Below are 26,768 nucleotides of genomic sequence, written 5' to 3' on the forward strand. Positions count from 1 at the left end.
AGTCTGCGGATAAAAGAGTTAACGGTCTTCCCTTCTCTAGCCTCCTTTGCCCGGGAGCCATCGGGCGAGGTTGCCCGCGGAGTCCCCATCCAGTTTGCCAGGTTGAGCTGCCCCCCGGTTGTCTGCCCAGTTGTCCGTCCGGGCTGCGGCTTACGAGGCTCCGGCGCCCCCTGGCGGTCGAGCTGGGGAGGCTTCGCGGAGGGGCGCGGGCCGCGGCTGGATGGGCCTGGCCGTGCAGTCCTCCGCGGCTCCAGGGGGCGCATGCACATTTTCCATTCCGCTCTTGTGACGCCGGGTTGCTAGGTAGCCAGTGGCGCCGGGCGTTGATTGGTTAATTCCGGGGGAGTCGGGTGTAGGGCGAAGGTTGGGCGGGAGAGCTCAGACTGCGCTGATCTGCAGACACCGGAGGCTCCACCCCGGAGCCCGGAAGTGCCTCCGCAGGGCCAGCGCTTATTGGGTCAGGGCGCAGAGGCGGGGCCCGGCCGGCGCGGTGATTGGGCGCCGTCCCAGGCCTGCCGCGGCGGGCGATCCAAGGCGGTCTGGGGCGGGCTGCATGGGGAGGCGGCGGCGCCGGGTGGACCCGGAGACCGGGGCCGGGGCCTGGACCCTGCCCGAGGTGATTGCCGCGCTCAGTAGATCGCTGCCCGCTGGGCCCAGCCCCGAGATCTTCCGCCGCGCCAAGTTCGACCGTCCGGAGGCGGTGAGACTGGAGGCGCGGGCACCGGGCCAGGAGTTGCCGGATGCAGGGTCAGCCTGGCCCGGCTGACCGCGCGCTTTTTGTTTGCCGCAGGCCCCCGCGCTCTGGCGGCTCCTTTTCCACGTACTCGCGCCGCTCCCAGCATATGGTCCCTCGACCTTGCCCGCCCCGGGTAAGTCCCACTCTCCCGACATGCCCCGCCCCGGAGGCCCTGACCCCGCCCACCCTAGTGACTCTGGCCTGGCCCTGCCCTACAGCCGCGGACCCCGCCCACACGGTGGCGCTGACTCCGCCCACCTTCGTAAGACTCCGCCCCAGAGTCTTGTCCAGCTCCAAGGCCCCGCTTGCAGAGGTTCTGGGACCGCGCACCCAGGGAGGCACTGGCCCTGCTCAACTCCACCCCTGGAGGCTCCATCCTCTCCCACCCCACCGAAGCCCTGGTTCTGGTTAGACCCTGGTCCAACCTCCACCGAACCCCTTCCTTCCAGCTTAGAGTATGGTACCCTCATCTTGGTTAGGGACACCCACCCCCAGGCTCGTTCCTGTCCCCTCTTTTGGGGGTCCTGAAGGGTGCGGAGGTCATCCTCGTTAGGTAGCCTCTCCCTGAGCTGTTGGTCTCTTACTCCAGAGGCCCAAGCCCGCTTGGTGAAGGCAGTGCTGCGCTCCCAGGGCTACCCGAGGCCTGTGCTGGCTCAGCTTCCAGAGGATGGCTCCCAGGGCAGCCGGGAGCTGCTGCTGGCTCTGTCCTGGCTCCTGGCCCGAGAGCCTCTGATCGAGCGGCTGCTGGTCCAGGCTCGAGTGCAGCTGGGCGACCAGGTGCCTGAGTTCGAGGTGGGTGTGGAATAAGGGCGATTTGGCCCAGCCTTGCCCAGATCCCAGGGTATCTCATGTCCCAAGACCTGTGGCCAGATTAAGGGCAGCCCTGGGCCATCCCATGTCAGACTTCAGGACAGCCCTTGCTGGGCCTTCCTGGCTGGCTAGCTGAGTATGTGCAGGCAGGTAAGTCTGTGGCCACACCCCCACTGCTCCTACTGTCCTCGCCCCTCCCTCAGGCAGGGTGGAGAGTGGACTAGGGGCTGCCCCTTACTCCCTCTCCAGGGTGAGGCCCTGGCCAGCTGTGGCCCACCTACATCACACATGGGAGCACAAGTCCCTACGGACCTCCGCTATGTGCAGTGGCTGATGGGAAAGCTGTGGTTCCGGTGGCGGCACCTTATCTCCAGTCAGCAGGAGCAGTGCACCCTCCTGGGCAAGGTAACATGGCACGCAGCTCTGCACCAGGGACAGAGGTGCCAGCGTGGCACGCAGCTCTGCACCAGGGACAGAGGTGCCAGCGTGGCACGCAGCTCTGCACCAGGGACAGAGGTGCCAGCGTGGCACGCAGCTCTGCACCAGGGACAGAGGTGCCAGCGTGGCACGCAGCTCTGCACCAGGGACAGAGGTGCCAGCGTGGCACGCAGCTCTGCACCAGGGACAGAGGTGCCAGCGTGGCACGCAGCTCTGCACCAGGGACAGAGGTGCCAGCGTGGCACGCAGCTCTGCACCAGGGACAGAGGTGCCAGCGTGGCACGCAGCTCTGCACCAGGGACAGAGGTGCCAGCGTGGCACGCAGCTCTGCACCAGGGACAGAGGTGCCAGCGTGGCACACAGCTCTGCACCAGGGACAGAGGTGCCAGCGTGGCGTGCAGCTCTCCACCAGGGACCAGAGACCCAGCACCCTAGGTCCAGGCTACCTTTCCCTATGGGCCATCCTGCCAGGCCTGCAGGGGCTGAGCACTGGCTGACTGTGGGCCTCCCCTGTCCTGGCTGGGGCTGGTGGGGGTTGGGCCTGTGATCCAGGTAGGGGACCAGAATAGGATGGAAGTGGGCAGTGCTGGGGCTGGAATCCATGGTCAGGATTCTCAGTCCTGCTAGAAGAGAGTTCCGCTGGATATCAGAGAGCCCAGAGGATTGGCTTTATTGTTGCCAGAAATCACTGTTGGCCTTTAGATTCTGCCATGGAGAGACTGCTCCTTCTGGGCACTTCCAGCCATCTTCCCACCATGTTCTGGATGTCACTGATGTGGGCAGTGGGATTACCTGCAAGGGCTCTAGTGCCCAGCAGCATGTCCAGTGTGCAGTGAGGGCTGATAGGTGGCTGGGTGGTAGCCACGGGCTCCTTGGTGCTGAGACCCCTGTTGTGGGACCACTTGCTCCCTGTCACCTGGCCTTGGGTTCAGCGGCTCTACCTGGTCAGGACGTGCTTGCCTGTTAGCCTTTGTGCAGACTTTGCTTTCCTGGGGGGCAGGTTTGTGCCTTCCAGAGTCCAGCACTTGAGAGCAGGGCAGGGGCACCCCTCAGTAAGGCCCTGAGTAAGACTGCCTGGTGTCCTTCCCTCTGCAGGGAGTGCCTCAGTGGTGGTGGCTGTCCTGAGCCTGACCCTGCCCTGACCAGCCTCAGGCCAGGTGTGGCGGTCTCGTGGCTCTGCAGGGTGACCGTGCTGCTCTAATGGAGGCCTAGTGCTTGGAGAAAGTGCTACCCCACTAGCCTCCATCTGCCTTCTGTTTCAGATCCACTTATACACCCGTGGCTGCCACAGTGACCAGGACCTTGGCCATCTGTCTGTCACTGAAACAGAGATGCTCAGGGACCCGGAGGGTGGCCAGCAGGTGAGGGCTGTCTGCCAGGGCAGGTGTTGCCCGAGGTGGGGTGGGGGCTCTCGGGGATGACCTGGGTCTGGTGCCGGGCTTCTCTGAGTTATTGCCAAGCTCACTGTCATTGCTGGTGTAGTTGACAGGGGTGTCTTCAGGACTCTGTTCCATGAACTGTCCATTTTTTCCAGAATCCCCTTGGGGTGCTGGGTGTGCACCTCTCCTGACCAGGTGTGAGGAGGGTCCCAGAAGTGTGTGGGTCCAGGCTGGGCTAGTTGAGGGAGAAGACCACTGGAATTAAGGATGGCTGGCCTCAGGTCTGAGTTGAGCCTGGAGCCTACACAGGTGTCACCTGGTACTGAGGGAACTCCTGGGGGGGAGGGACTGCACATAGGATTGGCTGAGGGGACTTCTGCTTTCAGAGCAGGGGTCTGCTGGGAAGGGTCTGCCCTGGACACATGGTGGCCTCAGTCCTGCTTCCTGACCAGGGGCCAGTCAGTGTTTGCAAGGCAGTGCTGCCTCAGGTGATGTACTCCCTTGGGGTCTCAGCCCTGGGGAGCACAGACCTGGGGAAAGCTGGACTCTGAACCTGGGTGGCCATGTGACCTCAGGCAGTGTCCTCTGTGGAGCCTGCTTGAGTTCTAAGGAGAAGCGTCAGGGCTGGTCCTGACACCATCCAGTTCCTCCCACTGTTCCTCCCTCTGCCCTCACCCATGCTAACCTGTCCCCTCTTTCCAGGGGCTTGTCCACCTGTTGCCACTCCTTTTTTCTTCTTGGCTACCTTTGCCCCTGGGTTCACAGGACAGGCCAAAGGCTGGCTTCACCTTCAGGCTGAGCTCTGGACTCACCTGAGGGGTGTACTGCTGGGCAGAGGGCTGGAGCTCAGACTGGCTATCTCCTCCTTCCAGGCCTATCCCCTCCTCTGCCTCTTCCCTCTCCATCCTAGAGGCCTGCCTGCAACCTGGGCAGGTGAGACGGGGACCCAGGGCTCAGAGCAGATGGCTCCTGGGCTCCATCCTCTGCTGTGCTGGGCCTTTGCCCGTGGTGAATCTGGCCCGCAGATTCCAGCTTTGGGGCTTTTTTTTTTTTTTTTTTGGTACTGGGGACTGAACTCAGGGGCACTCGACCTCTGAACCACATCCCCAGCCCCAATTTGTATTTTATTTAGAGACAGCGTCTCACTGAGTTGCTTAGAACCTCACTTTTACTGAGGCTGTTTTTGAACTTGTGATCCTCCTGCCGACTTTGGAGCTTTATGCTTCAGGTAATTTGTATGCACCCATTGTGACTGAGTGTGCCCACCTGGTGAGACCTGCTTGGCCCTTGGTGCCAGCTGGGCCTGGCTCCCTGGACGAGGCCTGGGGCAGTCTCGGTAGAGCCCGTGCTTGGCCGTGGAGGTGCTGAGGCAGCATTTGGGTGTCCCCACTTGCCCTTGGCTCTGTTCCCCGTTCAGAGGTGACTCATCAAGGCCCAGGCTTCCAGCCCCTGGTCTCTGGCTTAGAGCAGGACAGGCTGCCCAGGTTCCATCTGGTTCTGCCTGGAACCCCTCTGTGTGTGGGGGGACCTGGAGGGTGAGGTGCCCCCTTATGATATATGTTGATGCTGCAGAACTTCAAACAGCAGTGTTTAGGTGAAACGGGGCCCAGTTGGCCTCCTTCCAAGTTTCTGGAGGGAGCTGGCCAAATCCTGGACCTGGCCGGAGGGCCTGCACTGTTGGGATGGGTCCTAGAATCTTTTGGACCCATGGCTCGTGTGAGCAGCTGGCATACTACTGGCTGTCACTGGTGAAGCTTGCAACCTTCCGTTTGTCCCCCTGTGCTCTTGGTCCTGCTGGGGGTGGCAGAGAGGTAACTGTTTCAGGACACAGCAGAACTGGAGAGTGCAGCCCCAGAGAAGAGGAAGGGGCAGTGCTGTGCCCTATCCCAGGGACTCCTTGGAAGCTGTATGAACTGCCAGTGTGTTCAGATGTCCCAGTGTGGATGGGGTCTTTGCCCTTTGAGGTCGGGTGGGGTGCTGTTGTAGTCAGCTTTTCTCACTGCTGTGACCAAAGGACCCGACTAGTAGGATTATAGAGGAAGAAAGGCTTATTTGAAGGGCTCACGGTCTCAGAGGTCTCCATCCATAGACAGCAGGCTCCACTCCTCGGGGCTCAAGGTGAGGCCGAACATCGTGGTGGAGTGTGGCAGAGGGAGGCAGCTGACACGGTGATCAGGAAGCAGAGAGATCTCCACTCACCAGATACAAAATCTACCCCAAGGCCACCCCCCACCTCCTCCAGCCACACCCACCACCTCAGTTACCACTCAGTGAACCCCATCAGAGGGTGAACGCACTGGCGGGGTCCAGACTCCCAGTGCAGTCCCTTCTCTGAACCCTCCTGTGTTGTCTCACATGTGAGCTTTTGGGGACACCAGATCGTAACGGGGACCTGGGAGCCATGCCCTGCCCTCCCCTTGCTGGTCTGACGTCTCCAGTAAGCCTTGTCACCGTCCATGCCATGGGTGTGCCCTGGGGCAAAGGGCTGCCCTGCCCTGCAGAAGGGAGGCAGGAACCAGAGGGAGCGGCGTGGGGCCGGGGACCAGGCCCTGCTGCCTGCTGAGCCCCGGGCCGAGTGCCCGAGTACCCTGCCCAGCTGTGGCTTGCTCTGCAGCTGCTGCGCGCACTGGGCTGGGAGAACGCCCGACTCACGGCGGCTCTGGAATGGCGGCGCTGGGAGCTGGTGTTCTGGCAGTGGATGGTGAGCGGGGCCGCCCCTCCCTTCTCCTCCTGGCCCAGGTGGTGGGTTTGGGTGGGTGAGGGGCTCTCATCTCCCAGACAGGAGGAAGAGGCTCTAAGGGAACCCACACCCCGAGACCTGGCCCCCCAGGTCTGGGGCTGTACCCATGACCTTTTTCTTCCCGGGAGGCCCAACATTTCTGGCCATCACCTCCAGCGCCTGCTAGCATTATCTTTTTTTTTTCTTTTCTTTTGGTACTGGGGTTGGACCCATCCCAGCCCTCTGTATTTTTTATTTTGAGCAGGGCCTTGGTAATTTGCTGAGGCTGGTTTAAACTGGTGATCCTCCTGCCTCAGGTTCCTGAGCTGCTGGGAGTGTGGCCTTTTGTGGCTGCTTGGACACTGCACTTGCTGGGGTGTCCAGACTGTTGTGGAACCTGGGAGGGCCACCACTGCCTCCTGGGGCCTCTGTCTCCCCTACTGGAAGCCCATGCTTGGCACATGCCCACTGTCTCCCTGCAGGACACGGTGCCGGGCATCTGCCCTCCAGAGGGCCCTGCTGCAGCCTCACAGCCCCCGGTTCTGCCCAGGATCCCGGAGCCAGGGCTTGGCGAGTTGGAGCGAGTAGTGCAGGAGATGCAGGCCCTGCACGAGGAGCTGCAGGAGGCAGCCACAACGCGGCGAGTGGCCTGGGAGGCCCAGGCAAGTGTAGCAGCCTTGACCTCTGAACCCCTCCTGGCCCCGTGCTGCCTCCCTGAGGAGTGTGGACCCTAGGGTGGTGGTGCACCTGACAAGCTACTAACTGAATTACCTGATTTAATTGGATTAAGTTTGGTAGAAGGCGCACTCAGGTACCAAATTCCAACAGGTTGGGTGGATGCACTGAAGGGCCCCTGTCCCTCAAGACCGCTCCTGTGCCCCCAGACTGTGCCCCCTGTGCTTCTTTTCACTTTCCACAGGACTCAGTGGAGAGGGGGCAAGCCCACATTGCGTAGTTTGCCCCACCCCTCCTGTGCACACTGGTGGTCATTGCCTGGGTCCTGTCTGGCCTGCTAGAGGACACATGGCTCCCAGGCGTTGCCTTGAGCCAACTCGTGGGTCAGACACTGGGCAGGTTCCCTGAAACTCCCTGAGCCCCCGTGAAGAGCGGTGCTGTCCTCTGGCCTGTCTCTGCGCCCTGCTGGGCAGCAGCCCCTCATCCTGACCGCTCTGGGCATGGGTCTGCCCCCTGCTGCCGCCCAGGGCCTCGTGGAGTCCTTGAGAACTGTGCTGCCCAAGAGGCTCAGGTGGCTCCCTGGGGTCATCTGGAGGGAGCTGGAGGCTTGAAGCCCCCATGGATGTGGCCCCTTCCCCGGCTTTGCTGCCCACAGGACCCTGGTTAGAGTTGGCAAGGGCAGGCAGCCCTGGGTCCCGTATTCCTGGTCGGCCCAGCCGCGGTCTCGCCTCCGCGAGCAGCAGGGGGCGGAAGTGCTGTGCTGAGCCCAGAGAAGGGTCCATCGGGGTCTTTGCTCTGAGCTCTGAAGGCCCTGAGGAGAGAGGTCTGCCGTGAGCTGCCAGGCCACCCTACTCCTGCCAGCAAGCCGTTTTGGCCCTGCAGCTGAGGCAGGGGGCAGGTTGGGCCGGCACCTTGCTGCCCTGGGCTCTGCGCGCCCCGGGGCCCAGCTGTCTTGGGTGCAGGGCTCACGTGCTCCCTTGGGCTGAAGCAGAGCCCAGGCCTGTGGGCCTCTTGCATGGCCCCAGGGTACACCTGCCCTCTGTGGCAGGAGGATAGATAACTGGGCCCAGGGAGTGCGGAGGGGCCTGCGGGGCAGAGTCCCTGGGTTTGTGAGCTGCCGCCTCTGTTCCTTGCAGGTTGGAGGCCCGGGCCGGGGGCCACAGTGGAGCGCTGTGCGGAGGGCCTCTCAGGAGGCTGTGGAACAGGAACTGGCAGCCCTGCGGAGGTCCTGGGAGCAAGGCGGGGGCCCTGCCCCACCCCAGGGCCACCGGCTGGTGAGAAGGGAGGGGAGCAGTGCGAGGGCCCAGGGCCTGCGGGCAGCTGAGCTGACCGGGCTGCTGAGGGACCAGGAGGCCCGCCTGCAGGCAGCACTGCGCCAGCTGCAGGGACAGTGCCAGCAGGAGCTGGCCAGGCTGGCAGCAGCCCTGCCTGGTCTGATCTGGATCCTGCCACCCGGGCGCTGAAGGCTATGGACATGCCCTCCCCGACTGGGAACCTGCCTGGCCTAGCCTGGCCAGGTCTCAGGAGCATCTTCTAGGGCTGGTGGCCACAGTGCCCACACGACCACAGGCCACATACTGCTGACCAGGACCCAGGCCTGTGGTACTGGGGCAAAGGGGACCCAGAAATAAAAGGCAGAGGCCTTCCCGTGGGATCAGGCCACTGGCCCTCTTCCACTGCCCTTCCAGGTTCTGTCTGAGGGTGGCAGGAGGGGGAGCCTTGGGTCGGGTAAGGCAGCCCCTGGGTGGTGGTGGGCTAACGAGCTGGCACAGAGCTGACCAGGGCTGGGAGAGACAGAGCCGGCACACAGGGTGAGCCTGGGGACCACCTTCCGCTGGTCCCCATTGCATGTCCAGTTCTACGCTGGGGGCACAGCCTCCCTCCTGTGCTGGAACTGCTGTGGGGGGCGGGCCGGATGGGAGCCCTGGGGGCTCTGCTTTCCTGGGGGCGGTGGCCTGGGAGTGAGGGGGAGGCCACAGTGTGGACAGAGGGGCCTTGTTCCTGAGGCTGCTCACGGAACTCAGCTCTGACAAAGGGCTGCTTGTATGTGGGACGTGCCCGCAGCCTGGTAGAGCGACCCTCTCCCATCCCAGCATCCCCTTAGCCAAAGGCACAGGTGGGCCCTGTGGCCGCTGGCCCTGCCTCCTCACCCTAGGGTCCATACCACGACCTGACACAGGGCATGTGGTAGGGACGGTTGGCTGTGTGCAGCCTCCTGTCAGCCCAGGCCCAAGACCACTTCAGCCCTGGGCCTTCTGCCTGCCTGGAGTGAGCTGGAGCAACAGCCTACACTGAGGTTCCAGCTCTGCCTCGGGCTGGACACCGTGCTCGCTCCTCAGCCAACCATCCTGCACCCTGTCGTCAGGAGCACCAGCTGGACTGGTGGGGTGCAGCAGGTTGTGCCTGACCCTCATGGACATGGCTCTGAAGAGTCACTGGTGCCCCTGGTATGGCCCCAGGTCTCTGCCCTTGCTCCCTGGCCTGCACCCCTTCCCCACCTGAGGCACCTCTCCCAGCTCCTCTTGCCAGTCCGTCTGGCTTCTGCTGGCCCAGGGCACTTGGGGCCCAGCCTCCTGGAATCACCTGCAGCCCGCCGCTGTCTCCCGCTGTGCCCTGGACCGCCACATGCTTAGCAAGGCTACTTCAGCTCCCTGCCTCTGGCCGCTGCCCTGACCCAGGACTGCCACTGGCCCCCACAGCTTGGGTTTTGGAGCCCAGAGGCGGGTGTGGTGCCGCGCAGTGCCTCTCCTTCGCTGTGCAGGTCCGAGGGGTCCCGTGAGAACACCTGCGGGCCTGCCTCTTGTGGTGTGCCTGTGTGCGTGAGCCTGGTGCCTGAGGCCCTGGCGCCTGCAGGAAGGGGGCCCAGGTCTGTGCAAGCCTGGCGAGCACTCACGGGAGAGCTGGTGTCAGGGGCCAGCTCTTATACACGGAGGCTAGAAACAGCCCAGCGTACGACTTGCCTCTGTAGTTGGAGCTTCCACACAGTCAGGATCAAAATCGAGGGTGGGTGGGCCCAACTACTCAGGGGAGCTCAGGAGACCTGGGGGGGCCCTTCCAGGTTCACAGGGCTGAGCTAGGCAGCTCGGGTTCCGGCCTGGGGCCCGACATCTCAGAGCAGCACTGACGGCTGTCAGACACTCCTGTCCTCTCTGAGGAACTGGTGTGACCTTGCTGCCCCATCCCCGCCCCCCACGTCCCTCTAGCTACCGTTCCTGTCCTACCCAGGGTCAAGACCCAGGGGACAGCCAGGACCTGTGGGCACACTTGGTCTAGCATGCTGCATGATAAGTCCCGTCTGAGGACGTGCAGTCTGAACCTCAGGTTCCTGTGAAGAGGCAAATATGTCCTCACAGAACGTAGCAAGAGGACAGCAGGGCAGCTTCCTGGCACCTGACTACGTAGGAAAGCTTGGTCATTTCAACTCCATCCAACAAAACTCCCAGGTACAGTGGTGCACCCGTAATCCCGTCGACTCTGGAGGCTGGGCAGGAGGATTGCAAGTTTGAGGACAGCCCAGGCAACTTAAGAGACTGCCTCAAAATACAAAATACAGACTGGAGGTATAGTTCAGTGGTAGACTTCCCCTGGGTTCAGTCCCTAGTACTCTGAGAAATAAAAACCTAGAAACTTCTGTTTATTAGAAGACAACTGGGGTGTGACTCGGTGGTGGGGCTCTTGCCTAGCATGTTTGAGGCCCTGAGTTCCATCCCCAGTGCCTCAAAAAAAAGAAAAGGAAAAAAAAAAAAAAAGATGCCGCAAAGAAAGTAAATGCCGGAATGGGATAAGTCGCTGCATTTATAGTTGATGCTCAGTGTCAGGACAATACATGGGACTAAGGAGGGTGAAGAGGTGAATGTGCTTGGCGGGGCGGGCACCCCAGAGCAGGACCTGGGAGGGGCAGGGGCGTGGCAGCATCCACCTCCACTCACAGCAGACAGGTGCCCCTGCCTGGGGCATGCGGAGGTGATCCTGGGCTGGCGAGGGAGTGGCAGGAGCTTGAGGGGCAGGTGTGGCGCGCCCTAGACAGCTGTGCTCAGGGTGCAGGCCCAGCAGTGTCCCCTGGGAGCTGCACAGGAGTGGAGAGGCCGGTAGCTGTGGGAGGCCTGGGGTGTGCACCCCAGCAGAGCAGTGCAGAGGCCTCAGGAGATCAGCAGTCAGGCGCTGGCCTGGCCTGCTTCAGCCTGTGGCTCCAGTCCCCACACCCCACCCTGTACAGGGAAGGGGCTTGCATTGACCCAGTTACCTCACCACAGCGTCGGGTGGGACATGGGCACAGGTGCGGCCTCTGCTGCCGGTGGCTCCCTGGACATGGGTTGTATTGCTCCATGGTAACGTGTGTTGCTGCTGCTTGCTGGACACCTACTGCGTCATGCAGAAGACCAGACGGCTCCAAACGTGGCGCCATGGTAGGACCACACTGGGAGGGGTGGGCTAGGCCCAAGCTGGAGACCTGAACCCTGGTGCTCTCATTTGCAGCTGGAAGACGAACTTGGAGCTAGGAAGAGGCGTGCAGAGGGACCAAGGGGTAGGCAGCACGGGGCTGGGGGAGGGAGTCTTGAAGGACAGGAAGGTGAGGACTGGCTGCCAGCAGCCTGGAGCCAGGTGGGCTCGGGAGAGGAGCGGCCGGTGGCTCTCTCTTCTCGTGGTCTGCTGGAGAGGCACAGAGAAGTGGGTGCAGCCTGCAGGGTGCTGGGCGCTTCTGAAACTTTGGATGTTTTGGCTGGGGTTGGCAGGACATGCAGATACGGTGGTTGTCATGAAGGAGGGCGCATTTTGCTCAGACCCCAGGACGGCCTTGCTGCACAGGGCAGCACCCAGAAGCACCAGGGCCCGTTGGGAGGCTGGGGCAAGGGGACACGTGGGCGAGACGTCTGCAAGGTTTCTGCAGGAGGGAACGGGTTGGTGAGCAGTCTTAGGACCTGCCTGGCAGCAGTCTGCACACTCTAGGGTGTGGAGCTGCCCCTAGGTGTCCATGGCTGGTCCCTAGGGTGGACAGAGGAGCTGGGTTCTGAGCTGTAGGAGGTGGTTTGCATATGAAAGTTGTGCTTGCAGGCTTGTCCTGTACTGTCACGAAGGGACAGGCCCTCCAGGGTCAGTGAGGCCCCAGATGTCCAAGCATCAAAGATAGAAAACAAAAACAAAACCCAGAAAATAAAAAAAAAGACACACTCAATATAGTGTGATGTCCAAGCATCAAAGATAGAAAACAAAAACAAAACCCAGAAAATAAAAAAAAGACACACTCAATATAGTGTTATGGTAGCCATCGTGGTCTCAACTTGCAGAACAGGGGCCTTGAAGTGGTGGCTGTGTGACCAGGACCAGCTTCCTGGGCACCAGGCTGTCATGGGCAGTGCCTAATGACTGGGAAGGTGGGTTCTACACTGCCAAGCCTGAGCTGAGGAGGGGCAGGGGAAAAGGCCCTGATGTCCAGGCAGGAGGATGTACCTTGCTTTATATCACCCCAAATAAGTGAGCCGGAGTGAGCTGTGGCCGTTGGACAGCAGAAGGGAGGAGCAGCAGGTTTGGAAGGCCCTGCTGCTTCCAGGCCCCAAACTGCAGGAAGCCTACAGATGTCCCCTAGTGAATCTGAGGACCTTGGCCACCCCTGAACGTCCTCCTGAGTATTTCCACACACGGAGGCCCGCTGCCTGCACTGATGTCCACAGTGTAAGCTCGGGGGCACGGCTAGTGGCCAAATAAGATCAGCAGAAAGCGGCCGAAAGCAGCTTTATTGGAATTTGGCTCTCGGGCGAAATTCCCAGTCCCGCGGGGTACAGGTCAGGGTAGGGAGCCAGAGAAAATCGCACATGGCTCTGGCTGCCCGGGGTCTTTATAGGCTGGTATGGGCAGGGGTCCTGCTGAGTGACAGGTGGAGGTGAGGGTCAGTGGAGTTTTCCTGCCCGTTGATTCGTCGCCGTGTGGTGTGCTGTTCTCTGCCTCGGTTGCTCTGCTCTCCCTCATATAGTCGCCCAGTTTCCAACCTAACACACAGTTCCTTGATAGAATCATGCTGCTGGGACCACAGCCTGGCTGGGGAAAGTGTGGGCAGCCCCCTTTCAGGCGGCACCCTCCTGCTCACCCCAAGGAGAGCGGGTCAGCAAGCGGCCAGCGCATAGCCCTCCACTGAGAGCTCTTATGGAACAGAGCATGCAAGCCAGCATCTCCTCTCACTCGGACCTCCACGTGGCCTGGCCTCCCCTCTGAGGGCTGAGCTTTCTACTGAGCCACTTTACCCCTGCATCGGCATCACACACGGGGCCATGTGGGCAGGCGAGGGGGACCGCACAGGTGAAGCCCCAGAGACCCTGGACTGTGAGCTGGGTGCAGGCCAGCATGCCCCACCTCAGGGAATGCAGTGGTGCGGGTCAGTAACCCCTGCCCGCTGCTGGGTCCACCTGTCACAGCAGCTGACTTTACTCTGATTCGGCTCCCGTCCTTCTCAGATGCTTAGTGTCTTGGAGATTTTTTCACTGTGTCCTTTCCTCAAAGAGATACAACAGTTCTGTTTATTTATTAGGGTCAAACAGCCTAAGTGTATATGTCCTGGCAGCTTAGTAGCAGTTTGGATATGAGAAAGGCACTTAAATTGGAGAGAACAGCCTGATTTAATTCTGAAGTAGCTCAAACTGTTTGTGGAGAGGCTGTCCAGGTCTCTTAGGCTCTGCACACCTTTGTAACCCTAATGGAGTTGGACACCACCACCCATGTGTCCTGATTCCCATTCATTCTTGCCTGGTGTGGCTTTTATCTAAGGAGGCTTAAACCAGCCTGGCAGAGATTCCCTCAGAGGAAGGTGCGCCTGTGTTGGTCTCCACGCTCCTGGGTCGTTTGCAGGTACCTGGCCGGCTGTGTACACCTCAGCACCTCAGAGGCCCTGCAGCACCTGAGAACCTGAGAGCTCTAGCTAGCTCCACCTTTGCACCTCGGCAGTTTCTCTCCCCGCTGCGTCCTGTCCTGAGGTGCCACGCCCCACAGGGTGCCAGCGTGGCTGCTTCCCAGAGAGGAGCTGTCTCCAGGTCTCTGCCACCACGGAGGGCCCTGCTGGGGCAGGAGCAGTGCTGGACAGGCCCGCAGAGCCAGGCCTGGTGGTGCTGGTGCTGGTGCCGGTGCCGGGTCCCTGCTGCCGCCCTCCAGCTTTTTTGGTGTCAGCTTGTGCTTCTCTGACTGGTGAATCTGGGCGTCTTCAGCACTTGCTCGATTTTTTGGTTTCCTCTTCTGTCGATGCCTGGTCGGATCTTTTGACTTTTTTGGGGGATGGTGGTGGATTGCTCTGTTTGAAACTTGATTTTTAGTAACTCCTTGAAAACCCGCGGTCGGCCTCCCCCAGTGTTCTGTGCATCGGGATCACCTCCCCCCATCCTGCTCTGCGTCCCGCTTGGCGTGGTTTCCCAGAGGTCTTCCTCTGGGAGCGTGGCGGTCCTGCGCGGGCCTTTTGCGCACTCGTGCCCTCTGGGCTCATGCCCTGTGTGCCATCTGAATTCTTGCACGTGTGGCACTGGGGCTGGGGCCTGGGGCCCGGGTGTGCTGGGTGAGCCCTCGGCCACTGAGCCGCCCGGCTCCCGTCTGTCCCTTTTCCGCTAACCTTCAGGTCCTCAGTCCAGCTGCGTCCCTCCCAGGGGAGCTCTATGGAGTTCAGTTCTTTGCATACACGGGGCAGCAGGCGCCTCTCCTTTGCTGTTGGTCACCTCCACTTCTGGCCCTCTGCCCCGGGGGCCTTCCCTGCCTTAGTGCCCCACAGCCTATGCCACAGGTGTCCTCCCCAGGGCTGGCTGGGGACGTGGACCCTGGGGTCACGTGGGGAGGGTGCATGCATGTCACTGCTGCTGTGGAAAGGGGCTGTGACACGGGCGTCCCTGGTGGTCTTGCTGGTCATAACAACCAGCCTCAGCGAGAGTGGCCCCTGTCCTGCAGGGCAGCACCTTCCTTGCCAAGAGGGAGCAGTGTGTGCCAGGCTCTCCGTACACGACTTATCCAAGTAGGACATTTCCTTCCTCTCTTAATTTCCTGAGTTTGTGAAAATGATTGTGGTCGGGGCTGGGCTGGGGCTCAGTGGTGGAGCGCTGGCCTAGCATGTGCGAGGCACTGGGTTCGATCCTCAGCACTACATAAAAATAAGTAAATAAAATAAAAAGTTCATCAACAACTAATAAGATAGTTTTTAAAAATTCAAAAATAATTGTGAACATTGAAAGCTTTGTCTTCACTGAATCAATCATCTCATGTCTCCTTTAAATGAAATTAGCTACAATTTTATTTAAGATGCTTCTATCAATGTTTAAACTGAAATAGGCCTATGATTTTCTTTCTCCTTGTTTTAATTGTATTTCTTTCTTTCTTTTTTTTTTTTGCGGTGCTGGGGATTGAACCCAGGGCCTTGTGCTTGCGAGACAAGCACTCTACCAACTGAGCTATATCCCCAGCCCTTAATTGTATTTCTTATTGGATTTCGGAATCAAGATTACATGGGCCTCACTGTGGCCTCTGCAGTCTGTTTTTGGAGTAATTTGCTAGGGTAGGAATTAACTGCTCCTTGAAGTTCAGTAGAATCATCCCACCTGGGAGCTGTTATTTATTATCATTATTATCTAGTTTCCTTAATGCATACTCAAGAGCAAACTCTCCATTCTAAAATGCAAATTTTTGTATTTTGTGTGAAGAATCTAAACAATTGTTCACGTGTCTGCTCTTGCTGGTGCGTCTGCGCATGTGGTCCAGTGTGCTTGGAGGCTGATTGTTAGGTGCTGGATGCACTGTTGTTTCTTGGCGCTGTCTTTAATTCACATTTCCTTGTTATAAGCTAGTCTGTTCTTTCTTTTTCAACCTTAATGAGTCTTTTTTAAAAAATCATGTTTCTTCTATAGCATGTTGTTGACTTTTGAAAACTTGAACTAAAAATTTTGTCTTAGTTAATTTACACATACTGTAATTATCCTTATATTAGAACTTCTCTCTGCTATTATATCTTGTTCTTTATTTTCCTTTCTTTCTTTTTTATTTCTCACTTTTCATTGGAAAGATAGAATTTTCTTCTGTCAATATAAACACTGTTACATTTTATTTTTATTGTGTCATTGCTCTGAATTTCAAAACCATTTTCATGGTTATTTGAAAATGTATTACTATTTCCACCTTTTCCTAACAAAATAAGTGCTGTAGGGCTGGGGCTGTGGCTTAGTGAAAGAGCGCTTGCCTCGCATGTGTGAGGCACTGGGTTCAAGTCTCAGCACCGCATATAAATAAGTGAATAAAATAAAGGTTCATCAACATCTAAAAAATATCTAAAAAGAAGTGCTGTAGCTTGTTCTCCCACCCATGCTTCCCACCTCCCCTGCGGGGTCGCTTGGGCTCTCATCTACTTGTGATCCACGTCTTTCCGTGAACCCTCATGCTGCCATGGCCTCGGGTGGTCATCCCGTGGTCATCTCATGCTGGTCACCGTGGTGTTCCTGGAACAGCTTCCCGAGGTCGTCAGTCTGCAGGGAGGAGAGGGAGATTTTGGCTCCTGGTTTTGGGTTCAGTCCATGGCAGGTTGGCCCCCTGCTCAGGTTGGCCTGTGGTGCGGGGAACATCATGGGGCAGCCTGTGGCACTGCTGGCCTCAGGTCCAGGGTTTGAGAGAGAGGTAGAGGAGGGGCTGGGCCCCAGTATCCCCTGCAGACCGTCCCCAGTGACCAGAGGACCCCAGAGGGCCCCTTCTGAAAGCTGCCAGCACCCGACAACATGACCAGGAGGAGGCAGCCTGGAGCACGTGGGCCGTGGGGAACGGAATGTTCCAGACCTGGGCTGGAGCTCCTGCCCTCTGCAGGTGTGCAGAGGCACCTCCTCTGAGTACGGTGTCCACGAAGCCACACTCCTCACGAACCCCGTCCCACTGGGTTAGACACGGCCAGTGCCTGGAGAGCGTGCCCTGCCTGAGAGCATTCTGAAGAAGCTGGATGGGAGGACGTGTGGGGAGCTGGCCACCGACTCATCACCAGTGCTGCGGGCTCTGCAGAGCGCCCTGGTTGTGAGGTGGAGGAGGGCGCCCAGCCCCGTCTGAAGAACGCCCTCCCCTCCCTGCCTGCCAGCACACTGCCCACCACTGCATGCTGCCTGCTGCCGCCCCGGACAGAATGGGTAATAAAAAGTCCAAAGCCTCTCTGTGGAGCCCCTTGCTCTCTCTTGGGGATGGGAAGGAGTATGCTGGGCCTCTGCAGCCTGTGACTGAGCACCGCCATCATGTGTCCCCTCTGGCCACCGGCCCGTCCAAGTCTTTTGCTCCTCTGGTGTGCGGTGCTGAGTGGAGCCCAGGGCCTGGTGCAGGAAGAAAGCACACCACTACTGAGCTACAGCCCCAGCCCCTGCACATTTTTGAGCTGCATTGTCTTCTGCTGATTTTGAAGATTTTTTAATACCGCTGTTCCTCTGCTTTCAGTGAGATTATGTCCCCATAAATGCATCTTACACTGAACATATCCTAAGTCAGAAACACGCGTCTGGCTTCCTGACTGCCAGTTTGGGGGTGTAGGAGCAAGACTCAGAAAGACACCACTTGGTGGGGCCTCAGATTCAGGCCTGCCCGCCTTTCCTGGGACTGCTGGCCTTCAGAGAGCTCACATGCCTCACACTTTCTGTCCTGTCCTGGACTGCTTCCAAGGGGAAGACCCACACCCCAGTGGGAGCCCAGGAAGTGTGAGCAGATCACTCAGTGACCCTCTGCACCGCCCATATGTCCGGTGTCCTCTCTTAGAGAATCAGCACTGATGGTAGTGTGCGCGTGTGGTGCGGTGTGCCAGCCGCACACACATGCATGTGCAGTGGTCACACCAGGGTGACTGCAGGTCATTGCCTCCATGCAGTCATTGTACTGGGGACATCCAATGGCCACACATCTCTAGGAACAGTCTTGTCTGGGCACACGTGGCCACACTGAGTGCCACAGCTCTGCACACCATGCTTGGTGCTCCTTTGTATGATGCGTCTTTCCTGTCACATCCTCAGGATTTAGGTGGGGCTCTTACAGCCTATTTTGTTTTTGATCACACAGATCACCTTGGATGTTCAATGGGAACAGTTAGCTCATTTACATTTAGTGTAATTACTGATATTCTTTTTTTCCTTTTCCTTTTTCTTTTTGTGGTGCTGTGGATTGATCTCAGAGCTTTGTGCATGCTAGGCAAGCACTCTACCACCAAGCTACATCCCCGGCCCTTCATAAAATTTCTGTTTGACAGGGTCTTGCTAAGTTGCCAAGACTGACCTTGAACTTGTGATCCTCCTGCCTCAGCCTCCCGAATAACTGAGATTACAGGCGTGCACCTCCATGTCTGGTGACAGGTTGGTATTTAAATCTGCTCTCTCCTCTGATTGTTAAGCTGCTGTGTTTTGCCTTCTGGCCTTGCCTTCCTTTGGTTACTACTGTCTTTTGCTCCTCTTGTCTCACGGTTCCCCTCTGAGGCTGTGAGCTGTGTTGCTTTCCTGCAGTGCTTGTCCTGGGGCTGCTGGGCATCCCTGCTGGTCCAGGGCAGTCAGGACCCTCTCCCTTCCCCTTGCTTCATGTGCTCTTCTTTTTTTTTTTTTTTGGGTGCTGGGGATGGAACCCAGGGCCTTGTGCTTACAAGGCAAGCCCTCTACCAGCTGAGCTATCTCCCCAGCCCCTGTGCTGTTCTTGTGTTTTAATTTCATGTTTTCTAATGATTTCTAAGTATTTTATTAGTTTTTAGTGTTTCTACTGGTGCGTATTTATGCAGAATGGTGGGTTCCATTGTGGTCAGCATTTCTGTGATTACTGCATACAGTGCACGTGCACTTAGATATCCCAGCGCATTTGCCCCATGTATTTTCTTCTCCTTCATCTTTACCTGGGGTGTTCCTCTTCCTGTCCACTCTTTTCCTTTTCCTTTTCCTTTTTGAGTTAGGGTCTTTTTTTTTTTTCCCACTTTATTTTTTTATTTTTTTTTATTGTAAACAAATGGGATACATGTTGTTTTGAGTTAGGGTCTTGCTCTGTTGCCCACACCGGCCTTGGAACTCCTGGGTTTTACAACCTGGCCTCAACCTCCCGGTGCTAGGACTACAGATGTGCCACTGTGCCCTGCTTAGACCTGCTGTGCAAACACTGGCAGGTTCTGTCCGTGTGGGAAGAGTCGCTTTACGGCAGCAGCTGTGCTGGTTTCTTACTGTTGCTCTGACAAATCGCTATAAACTTAGTGGCTTAAAGCAACACAATTCACTGCCCTACAGTGTGTAGGATAGAGCCGCAGGGCTAAAATCAAGGCTGCTTGCTTCCGGAGACCCTAAGAGAGAACCCCTGTCCTGTCCTTTCCAGCTTCCAGAGGTGCATGTCCCTTGGCTTGTGGCCCCTTCCTCCTCTCCAGAGCTGCCAGAGTAGCATCTTCAAATCCCTCTCTGACCTGACCCCCACCTCACTTTTCCAAGTGATGACAAGGGGCCACCCAGAGGATACAGGACACAGTCTCATTGCACTACCTGATCACAGCTGCCGAGTCCCTTTTGATGTGTAAGGCTATCTGCCACAGGGTTGGGGTGCTGGAGGGGGCTAGGCAGAGCACTGGAAGCATGGTCTTGGGGGAGGTGGGGAGAGCAGAGTGCACACCCAGGACTGTCATATGGGCACTGATGCTGAAGGCTGGCACCTGTTCTCTCTGCTTGCCTGATAGGGTGGGTCTGCGAGGGCGCTTTGCTGGTGTTGCCCACTGTCCAGTGGGGCCTCTTCTCCTCTCACCACGCTGGCACTGGAGTGGTCTTGCCCCCAGCCCCCTTGTTGCTGAGGCCAGGGGGCTCTGGAGAAATCCATAAGGGAGAGTGCACTCCACTCTTGGATGTGGAGCCTCTACCTGGGTGAGAGACAGCAGCCTCCAGTGAAGGCAAGTGGGCTGCAGGAGGGTGGGGGTGGGGCTGGCGTCCCTGCCCAGCTGTTCCAGTGAGCATCTCAGCATGGTCCCCTGGTCCCTCAGATGTCCCACTGTGGCTTGTTATCCGTGCTTCCCCTGCCCAGATGTTTACGTGTACCCAGGGTCTGGGGAGTGCTACAGATTGTGGCCTGTGCAGACCCAGCTGCCCACTTGGAATTGGCACCAGCAGGGATACTGTCTCTGGTGCAGTGCCCCAGTGTGAGCAGGCCTGGGAGGGGTCAGCCTCGGCCCCCTCCCAGCAGTGGGGTTCTAACGTCTTTTCATTTCTTTGACACTCAGTGTCTGTCAGAGGTAAGCGGAGCCGCTCTGGGAACGAGGGCAGCGGGGAGTACGTGCCCTCCCCATCCTCCTCTGGCCCGCATGGGCCCCGGTGAGGACCCAGAGCCCCAACTTGCCCCCGACGGGCTGGAAAAGGATGCAGCTGCTCCTCATCTCTCCCTCTGCCCGCAAGAGGCCGGGCTGGATTTTCCCCACAGGGCAGAGGGCCCCAGCTCCCGGCTGGGAGCAGGCCCCAGGTCCCCCACTGCATCGGTCCACAGGCCGCCGCTAGGGCCCAGCGGTCGGCCCCGCCCCCACATCCTGGCCAGCTCCGCGGGGACGGGGTCCGGCGGGTGGCCCGTCGTGGGCGAACAGGGTCACGTTAGCCGTGACCAGGCTCTGAGCCCGGAGGGCTGCAGCGGAATTAGGAGCACTGAAGGGATTCTCCGCTGTGGGGTGAGGCGGGACAGACGGACATCGGGCCTGGGGTGGACCCCGGAGCGGCCGCTCTCAGCGCCACCTGTCCAGCGCACCCGGACTGCGCACAGCAGTCGCCTAGCAACCGGCGCAGCGCAGGACCCCTAGCGCTCTCTAGGCCGGGTCCCGGGAGCCGGCCGAGGGGCGGGGTCCCGGCCGGGGGCGGCGCCGGCGGCGGAGGGGCGGAGCGCAGCTCGGCGCGCGGGTCCGGCGCAGCGGCTCCGCGGGGCCCGCCCGGCTCCCAGCATCTGGCCGGCGGCGGGGTAGGCGCCGGCGACCAGCGGGCGGGCGGGCCGGTAGCGTGTCCGCGGAGAGGGGTGGCAGGCCGGCGCCGCTGCCCGCCGGGCCTGGGCGGCCCCCCTGCCCCGGCCGCAGGGCGTGGGATGGGCGGGGGGCCACGCGGGTGAGGCCTCGGGCGGGAGGCTGACGGCGACCAGGCCGGGCCGGGGAAGCCTTCGGTGGGGGAGGGACAAGCAGAGAGCAACCTGCTGGGAGCGGCCGGACCCTCAAAAGCGCAGTGGGAGAGTGGCGGCGACCCTTCCTCACCCCGCCGCCGCCTGCTGGCCCGAGGGGAGCGGGTCGTGCGGGACGCGCGGGCCGGGCGGGCAGTGTAGGGCCTGGAGGCCCGGAGTCGGTGCGTGAGATCTGAGCTGCGGGCGGAGCGGGTGGGCTCTTCGGTCGGGCGCGGGAGACCCAGGGCAGGTGGACCGCGGCCAGGTCCTGAGGAGCGCGGCTAAAGGGACAGGCCCAGGCTCTGGCTTCGAGGCGGGGTCTTCTCTAGTGGGTGGCGTCTGTCCCATCGCCAGTGCAAAGCCCTCCGCCCTCTTTTGACGAATGATGAGCGAGAGGCGGTGGAGCGACTGGAGCAGAAAGGTCTAGCGGCGCAGCGGCGGTTTGGCTGCGCCCAGAGGAGGCCCAGGTGGGCAGGAATGGGTCCAGCGTGGGCTTCCCATGAGCTGTGCCTACTGGTGGGCGAGCAGACGGGGTGAGCGTGTAGCTGGGGAACAGGAGTGTGAGGAATCTGGTGGCGGGGGTGCGGGCCAGTGGCTCCCAAAGGCGTCCTTTACTCGAGGTGCTGGCGCTCTGAGCGCGTGGGAGTCCGGTGTGTGGATCCCTGGGAGGAGGGTGCTGGGTGTGGCCGCACCTGGGGTGAGGGTAGGGGTGCAGATGTGCAGTTCAAGGCCTCCTCCAGTCAGTGGGGGCTGTAACACCAGAACAGGCTGAGCTCAGCACCGGTGACAATAAATTTTATGTCTTTGTCTAGACGGGGCAGTAAAGGCAGCCCCCAGTCCTGAGTGTTGTGCACAGGAGGCCGGGCCTGGCTGGGAGTGACTTTCGGGTGGGTGAGGGCTGGGGGTGTGTGAGCAGGCCCAAGTGCCTGGAGCCTCCATCCGGCATAGAGGGGCAACCGGTGTCAGGTGCATGAGAGGGGCCCCCACTGCTGGCAGCTTTTTGAGGGCAGCCTGCAGCTGGGGTCCACCACGGCAAAGGAGCAGAGCAGTGTGGGTGTTTGTAGAGAGGGTGGGGGAGTGCATAGGGCTGGAGCTGCAGTTAGGACCACAGAACATATCTACAGGGCAATGGGGAGCCATGGTGGGAGCCGAGCAGAGAATGGTCCGCACTACCCTGGAGGGCAGACCAGAGGGAATTAGTCTGCCAGTTAGGGAGGCGAGATGGTGGGGGCTGCAAAGAACGGGTAGAGGGGCACTGAGAGGCTGGTAGGACGGATGTGGCGGAACTTGGGTGACTCTCAATCTGGGCCAGAAACCCGCCCAAAGCCCTGTCTTCGGGATGGAGACTGGGCCTCCCGCACTCCCTGTGCTCACAGGGCCGAGGAGCAGGACCGCCTCCTTTCCTAGCGCGGCGCGGCAGGGAGAGGACGCCCCTAACCCCACAGAAAAAGCCTCGGGCCGCCGTGCCGAGCCTGAGGTCCAGGCCGCCCGAACCGGGAGGGGCGGCGGCGCGGGCCCAGCCGTGACAAACCACCGGGGCTCCGGGAACGCGCGCGGTGAGGAGAAACCACTTCCGTTCGGTTTCCTTCCTGGCGGTGGCGGGAATGAGGTCTCCAGTCTCTCAGGTGGGGCTGCAGCGCCCTCTGGAGGTCCTGCTCATTGGCTCAGGGTCCCGTGTGCGCGCAGCTGCGCGTGCGTGCGACCGAGACCCCCAGGCGCGCCGCACTGGGACAGCGCCCCGCGCAGGAAACAGCAGGGGCTGCGGGAGGCCGCCCGCCCTCCCGGCCCGCCTGAACCTGACGCCGCCCGGGACTGCGCGCTGACCTGTCTCCTCTGGTCTTCCCCAGGTTCCGAGCTCGCCGGCCGGGAGCGGCGGCGCCCTCCGGGCAGCTGGACAAGCTCCGCCTCACCATGCCCACGGGCTGAGCACGGCCGCGCCCCGCCGCGCTCCCGGCCGCCGCAGGGCCTCGTCCCGCCTCCCGTGGGGGCCGCGCGCTCCTGGGCCGGGGCCCCGGCGGCTGACCATGGTGCTGCCGCCCCCAGACCGGCGCCACGTGTGCCTGACCACGCTGGTGATCATGGGCAGCATGGCCGTCATGGACGCGTACCTGGTGGAGCAGAACCAGGGCCCGCGCAAGATTGGTGTGTGCATTATCGTGCTGGTGGGAGACGTGTGCTTCCTGCTGGTGTTGCGCTACGTGGCCGTGTGGGTAGGCGCCGAGGTGCGCACGGCCAAGCGCGGCTACGCTATGATCCTCTGGTTCCTGTACATCTTTGTGCTGGAGATCAAACTCTACTTTATCTTCCAGAACTACAAGGCGGCGCGGCGTGGCGCAGCCGACCCCGTGGCGCGCAAGGCGCTGACGCTGCTGCTGTCGGTGTGCGTGCCAGGCCTCTTCTTGCTACTTGTGGCGCTTGATCGTATGGAGTATGTGCGCACCTTCCGCAAGCGCGAAGACCTGCGCGGCCGTCTCTTCTGGGTGGCCCTCGACCTACTGGACCTGCTGGACATGCAGGCCAACTTGTGGGAGCCGCCGCGCACCGGTTTGCCGCTGTGGGCCGAAGGCCTCACCTTCTTCTACTGCTACATGTTGCTGCTGGTGCTGCCGTGCGTGGCGCTCAGCGAGGTCAGCATGCAGGGCGAGCACATAGCGCCGCAGAAGATGATGCTGTACCCGGTGCTCAGCCTCGCCACCGTCAACGTGGTGGCAGTGCTGGCGCGCGCTGCCAACATGGCGCTCTTTCGTGACAGCCGCGTCTCTGCTATCTTCGTCGGCAAGAACGTGGTGGCGCTGGCCACGAAGGCCTGCACCTTCCTGGAGTACCGCCGCCAGGTGCGCGACTTCCCACCACCTGCGCTTGCGCTGGAGCTGCAGCCACCTCCACCGCAGCGCAACTCTGTTCCGCCGCCCCCGCCGCTGCATGGCCCTCCAGGGCGCCCCCATGGGCCCTCGCCTACCCGTGAGGCGCTGGACACGTGACAGGGCCCAGCAGGACCCCGGAGCGCAGAGACACTGGGCCAACCTGGCCTGGTTTGCATGGGATGGGGTGGGGCGGGCTGCCCTCGGGCTAGTGCGATGAGTGTGGGTGCGGTTCAGGGGCCGCGGCCGCTTCTTCATCTCAGGAATCCCTTGGACCACGGACCCTCGGTCCCCACTGCGCTAGCCCACCCCAGCGCACAGAACAGTTTTCAAGGCTTGAGCCCAGTGGAGGTGACCTGACCTCTGTCTGCTGAGCCTGCCCCCCGCGTGGGAAGGGAAGGCAGTGTGTGACGATATCTGGTCCCTTGGTGGGGGTCTCTGGCTCGGAGTTCAGGGCCACGGAGGCCTCTGTCATTTTAAAGACTCGCGTTTACAGTTTTGTATCCAAAGCCTCACCTCTCTGCCTGTTTCATGCGTTCCTAATAACTGGGCAGGGGTGTCAGGGAAGTGCCTCAGCGCATGCACAGGTGGCTGTGGGCCTGCTGGGCCCTTGTGGGGAGCTCCTGCGCAGGCGGGGGTTGGGGAACAATGCAACCCCGCCCCAGAGACCCTTCTGCCCGCTGATCTCATTGCTGGCTCCAACACAGGTACCACACCGAGCTGTTCTTCCTGGCACATCTTGACCCCCGCCTCAGGTGTTGAGGCCCCTGTGCCTGCCTCCCCCTCAGGTCCAGAGGTGCCCCTGCATTCCAGGCCCCCTCCCATGGAAGTCCCTCTCTGCTGGCTGGCTCTTCCAGATCAGGACTGCCTGTGTCAGATGGCATCAGGTGCCAGTTTTCTCCAAGTTGAAGTCGCAGCCCCAGCCCGGAGCGTGCAGCCTGGCCCCCCTCACTCCAGCTCTGGACACCTGTGGGGTCCACAGGCAGCAGAGGCTGAAGCTTCTCTCAGGTGTTCTCTACCTGACCTCCCCCAGGCCCCACGTGGTGCTCCACTAGCCCAGGAGAGTCTCTGGGACACCCGAGGGCCTTCTGAGGCTGAGGGGATGGTTTGAGGAGCCCTTACCCACGAGGGGCCATGGCTACATGTGTCCTCCGTCCTCCGGTGACACTGGGTGGCACTCTGCATTGTGGAGCTCTGTGTCACGGCAGGCCCTGTTGACTGCATCAGCCTTTGCTCCCCCCGAGGCAGGGGCCGCCCTCCCTGCTGCCCGGAAGCAGCGTGTGGTCTGTAACCACTGCCCGGAAGGCGTGGAGCTGGCTCTTCACAGAGGGCTCCCCAGCTCCCTGACTGCCAGTTCAGGGCCCCACGGGCAGGTGGGCTCCACCCCAGCTGGAGGCTGACACCCACCTCAGCTCCCTGTCATCTAGAGTCTGGGTTTTGTAAGTTGCATGCCTTCCAGTGGCCTAGGGGACAGGTGCCCGGGGGCTCCTTCCCTGACTCTAGCCCTGCCCTGTCCGGTGTGGCCAGCGCCTCTACCCTTTCCACCAGCCTCATCCTCACCTCCACCCACACCCTCAGTGGCCCTCCTGTGAGCATCCAGCGAGCAACCGCAGGCCTCTGCACTGGGCTGCTCACCCTGAGTGTGGCCAGCCAGGAGGGGAAGTGGAGGGTCTGCTGGGAGTTGGGAGCAACCCTGGAGGCCACAGGCAGGTGTGGAGAGTGAGAGGCCGTGGGAGTCCCACTGGCCTGTGGTCAGGCCTGGCATGTTCTTAGCAATGTCGGGTGGGGACGGTAGGTGGGGCCTGAGGAATCTGTGTCTGGGGGTGGAGCCTGTGTGTGCCTGTCCCCTCTGGTCTGTCTCCTGGATGAAGACCAGCCCTTAGCCTGCCCTGGTTCTGGGCTTCTCAGGGTGAGTCCTGGGGCAGACAGGATGGCCTGAAGGGCCGCATGGGCCCAAGAGTCTTGGGCTCCTGACATCTGTTCTGTTTTTAGGTGCTGGAGATGGAACCCAGGACCTTTTGCATGCTAGGACAGGTGCTGTGTCACTGAGCCATGTCCCTAACCTTGACCTCCTGTTTTGACTCTTTTGAGGAACTTGCTGACCCAGGAGGCTGGGGAGGCAGTGTGGATAGCTTTGCTGTGGGTCAGCTCTGCCTGCCAGGCCAGGGTCCTCTGTCAGTGCTGGGTCTTGTCACTCCTGGCTTCACTCCCTCCTGGGACACAGAAGAGAGTCTGGGGCTCAGAGGTCCGAGGCTCGGACACACTGCAGAGACCCCAGGGCCATGCAGGCCCTGTGGCGTGGGTCTCTGTGGGCCTTGGCACAGCTCCTTGCACAGGCTCTGCCTCCCCTGCACAGTGGCCCACATCCCTGCCGTTCCTCTTGCCAGGGACCTGGCTCTACCCTGTTCTGACCTGGCTTAGTGCCCCCCCCCCCCCACGCAGTCTCTGTAGCATCTGAACAGACAATACTCACTGTTTCCTTGAGGGAGCAGAGCCAGGCCATGGGAAGGCCGGGCACACAGGGCCTTGTTGGGCCTTGGCCCAAGGTTTCTGTCCTCTGGGGTCTTCCTTGGGGACAGAGTGAGACCCTGGCTGCATTCTGGCCTGCCCTTTCCTGACTTCCTGAAGTGACCTGTGGTGGTCACATGTGGCATAGAAGCCAGCCAGAGGTCCCTTGTCCCATCACTAACTCCATGAGCATCCTAGAGTGGACTGGTGACCAGCTGAAACCCACAGGAGCAGGACCGTGGAGAGCTCAGTTGCTGGCACCTGGGAGAGGCCATGGGGGGACTGGCCCTCATGGTGGGAAGTGGCTGGGGCCCCAGACTGCAGGACCCCTGCTGTGAGTGGGCGCAGCGTGAGCTGGTCAGTGTTAAGCAGCAGGGAGATGTGACCGTGGTTGTGGGGACCTTGGAGGAACACCTCAGGCGAGAGGTGCCCAAACCAGGAGTCAGAGGGAAGGAAGGATCTGGGGACCCACTGCCCATGGGGTCAGATCGTCAAGGATGCTTCCTAGGCTTGAGCTGCTGGGGTCTGCAGGGAGGGAG

At 60.5% G+C, this 26,768-nt stretch overlaps 1 protein-coding gene across 11 annotated transcripts; it reads left to right on the plus strand.

Moving 5' to 3' along the window:
* The first annotated feature begins 348 nt into the window (after positions 1-348).
* On the plus strand, positions 349-24,444 carry LOC124976782 (transmembrane protein 121). Of its 11 annotated transcripts, none has more exons than XM_047539723.1 (10): positions 349-700; positions 791-869; positions 955-1,143; positions 1,326-1,528; positions 1,754-1,951; positions 3,247-3,345; positions 5,978-6,064; positions 6,565-6,744; positions 7,894-8,031; positions 22,708-24,444. In XM_047539723.1, the coding sequence occupies exons 1-10, from the start codon at positions 554-556 to the stop codon at positions 23,839-23,841; spliced, it is 2,454 nt and encodes an 817-aa protein (XP_047395679.1). In that variant the 5' UTR covers positions 349-553; the 3' UTR covers positions 23,842-24,444. The 11 variants fall into 11 exon arrangements, with proteins under 11 accessions (XP_047395679.1, XP_047395680.1, XP_047395681.1 ...); XM_047539724.1 differs by having other exon boundaries at positions 353-700; positions 1,796-1,951; positions 22,708-24,442; XM_047539725.1 differs by lacking the exon at positions 955-1,143 and having other exon boundaries at positions 356-700; positions 22,708-24,440.
* The last annotated feature ends 2,324 nt before the right edge of the window (positions 24,445-26,768 follow it).

The sequence above is a fragment of the Sciurus carolinensis genome, chromosome 2 (genome assembly GCF_902686445.1).
Source record: "Sciurus carolinensis chromosome 2, mSciCar1.2, whole genome shotgun sequence".
NCBI lineage: Eukaryota > Metazoa > Chordata > Mammalia > Rodentia > Sciuridae > Sciurus > Sciurus carolinensis.

Coding starts and splice junctions, on each gene's coding strand:
- LOC124976782 (XM_047539723.1), top strand. CDS start 554: ATGGGGAGGCGGCGGCGCCGGGTGGACCCGGAGACCGGGGCCGGGGCC. Junction 3,346..5,977: donor ACCCGGAGGGTGGCCAGCAG/GTGAGGGCTGTC, acceptor CTTGCTCTGCAG/CTGCTGCGCGCACTGGGCTG. Junction 6,745..7,893: donor GAGTGGCCTGGGAGGCCCAG/GCAAGTGTAGCA, acceptor TGTTCCTTGCAG/GTTGGAGGCCCGGGCCGGGG.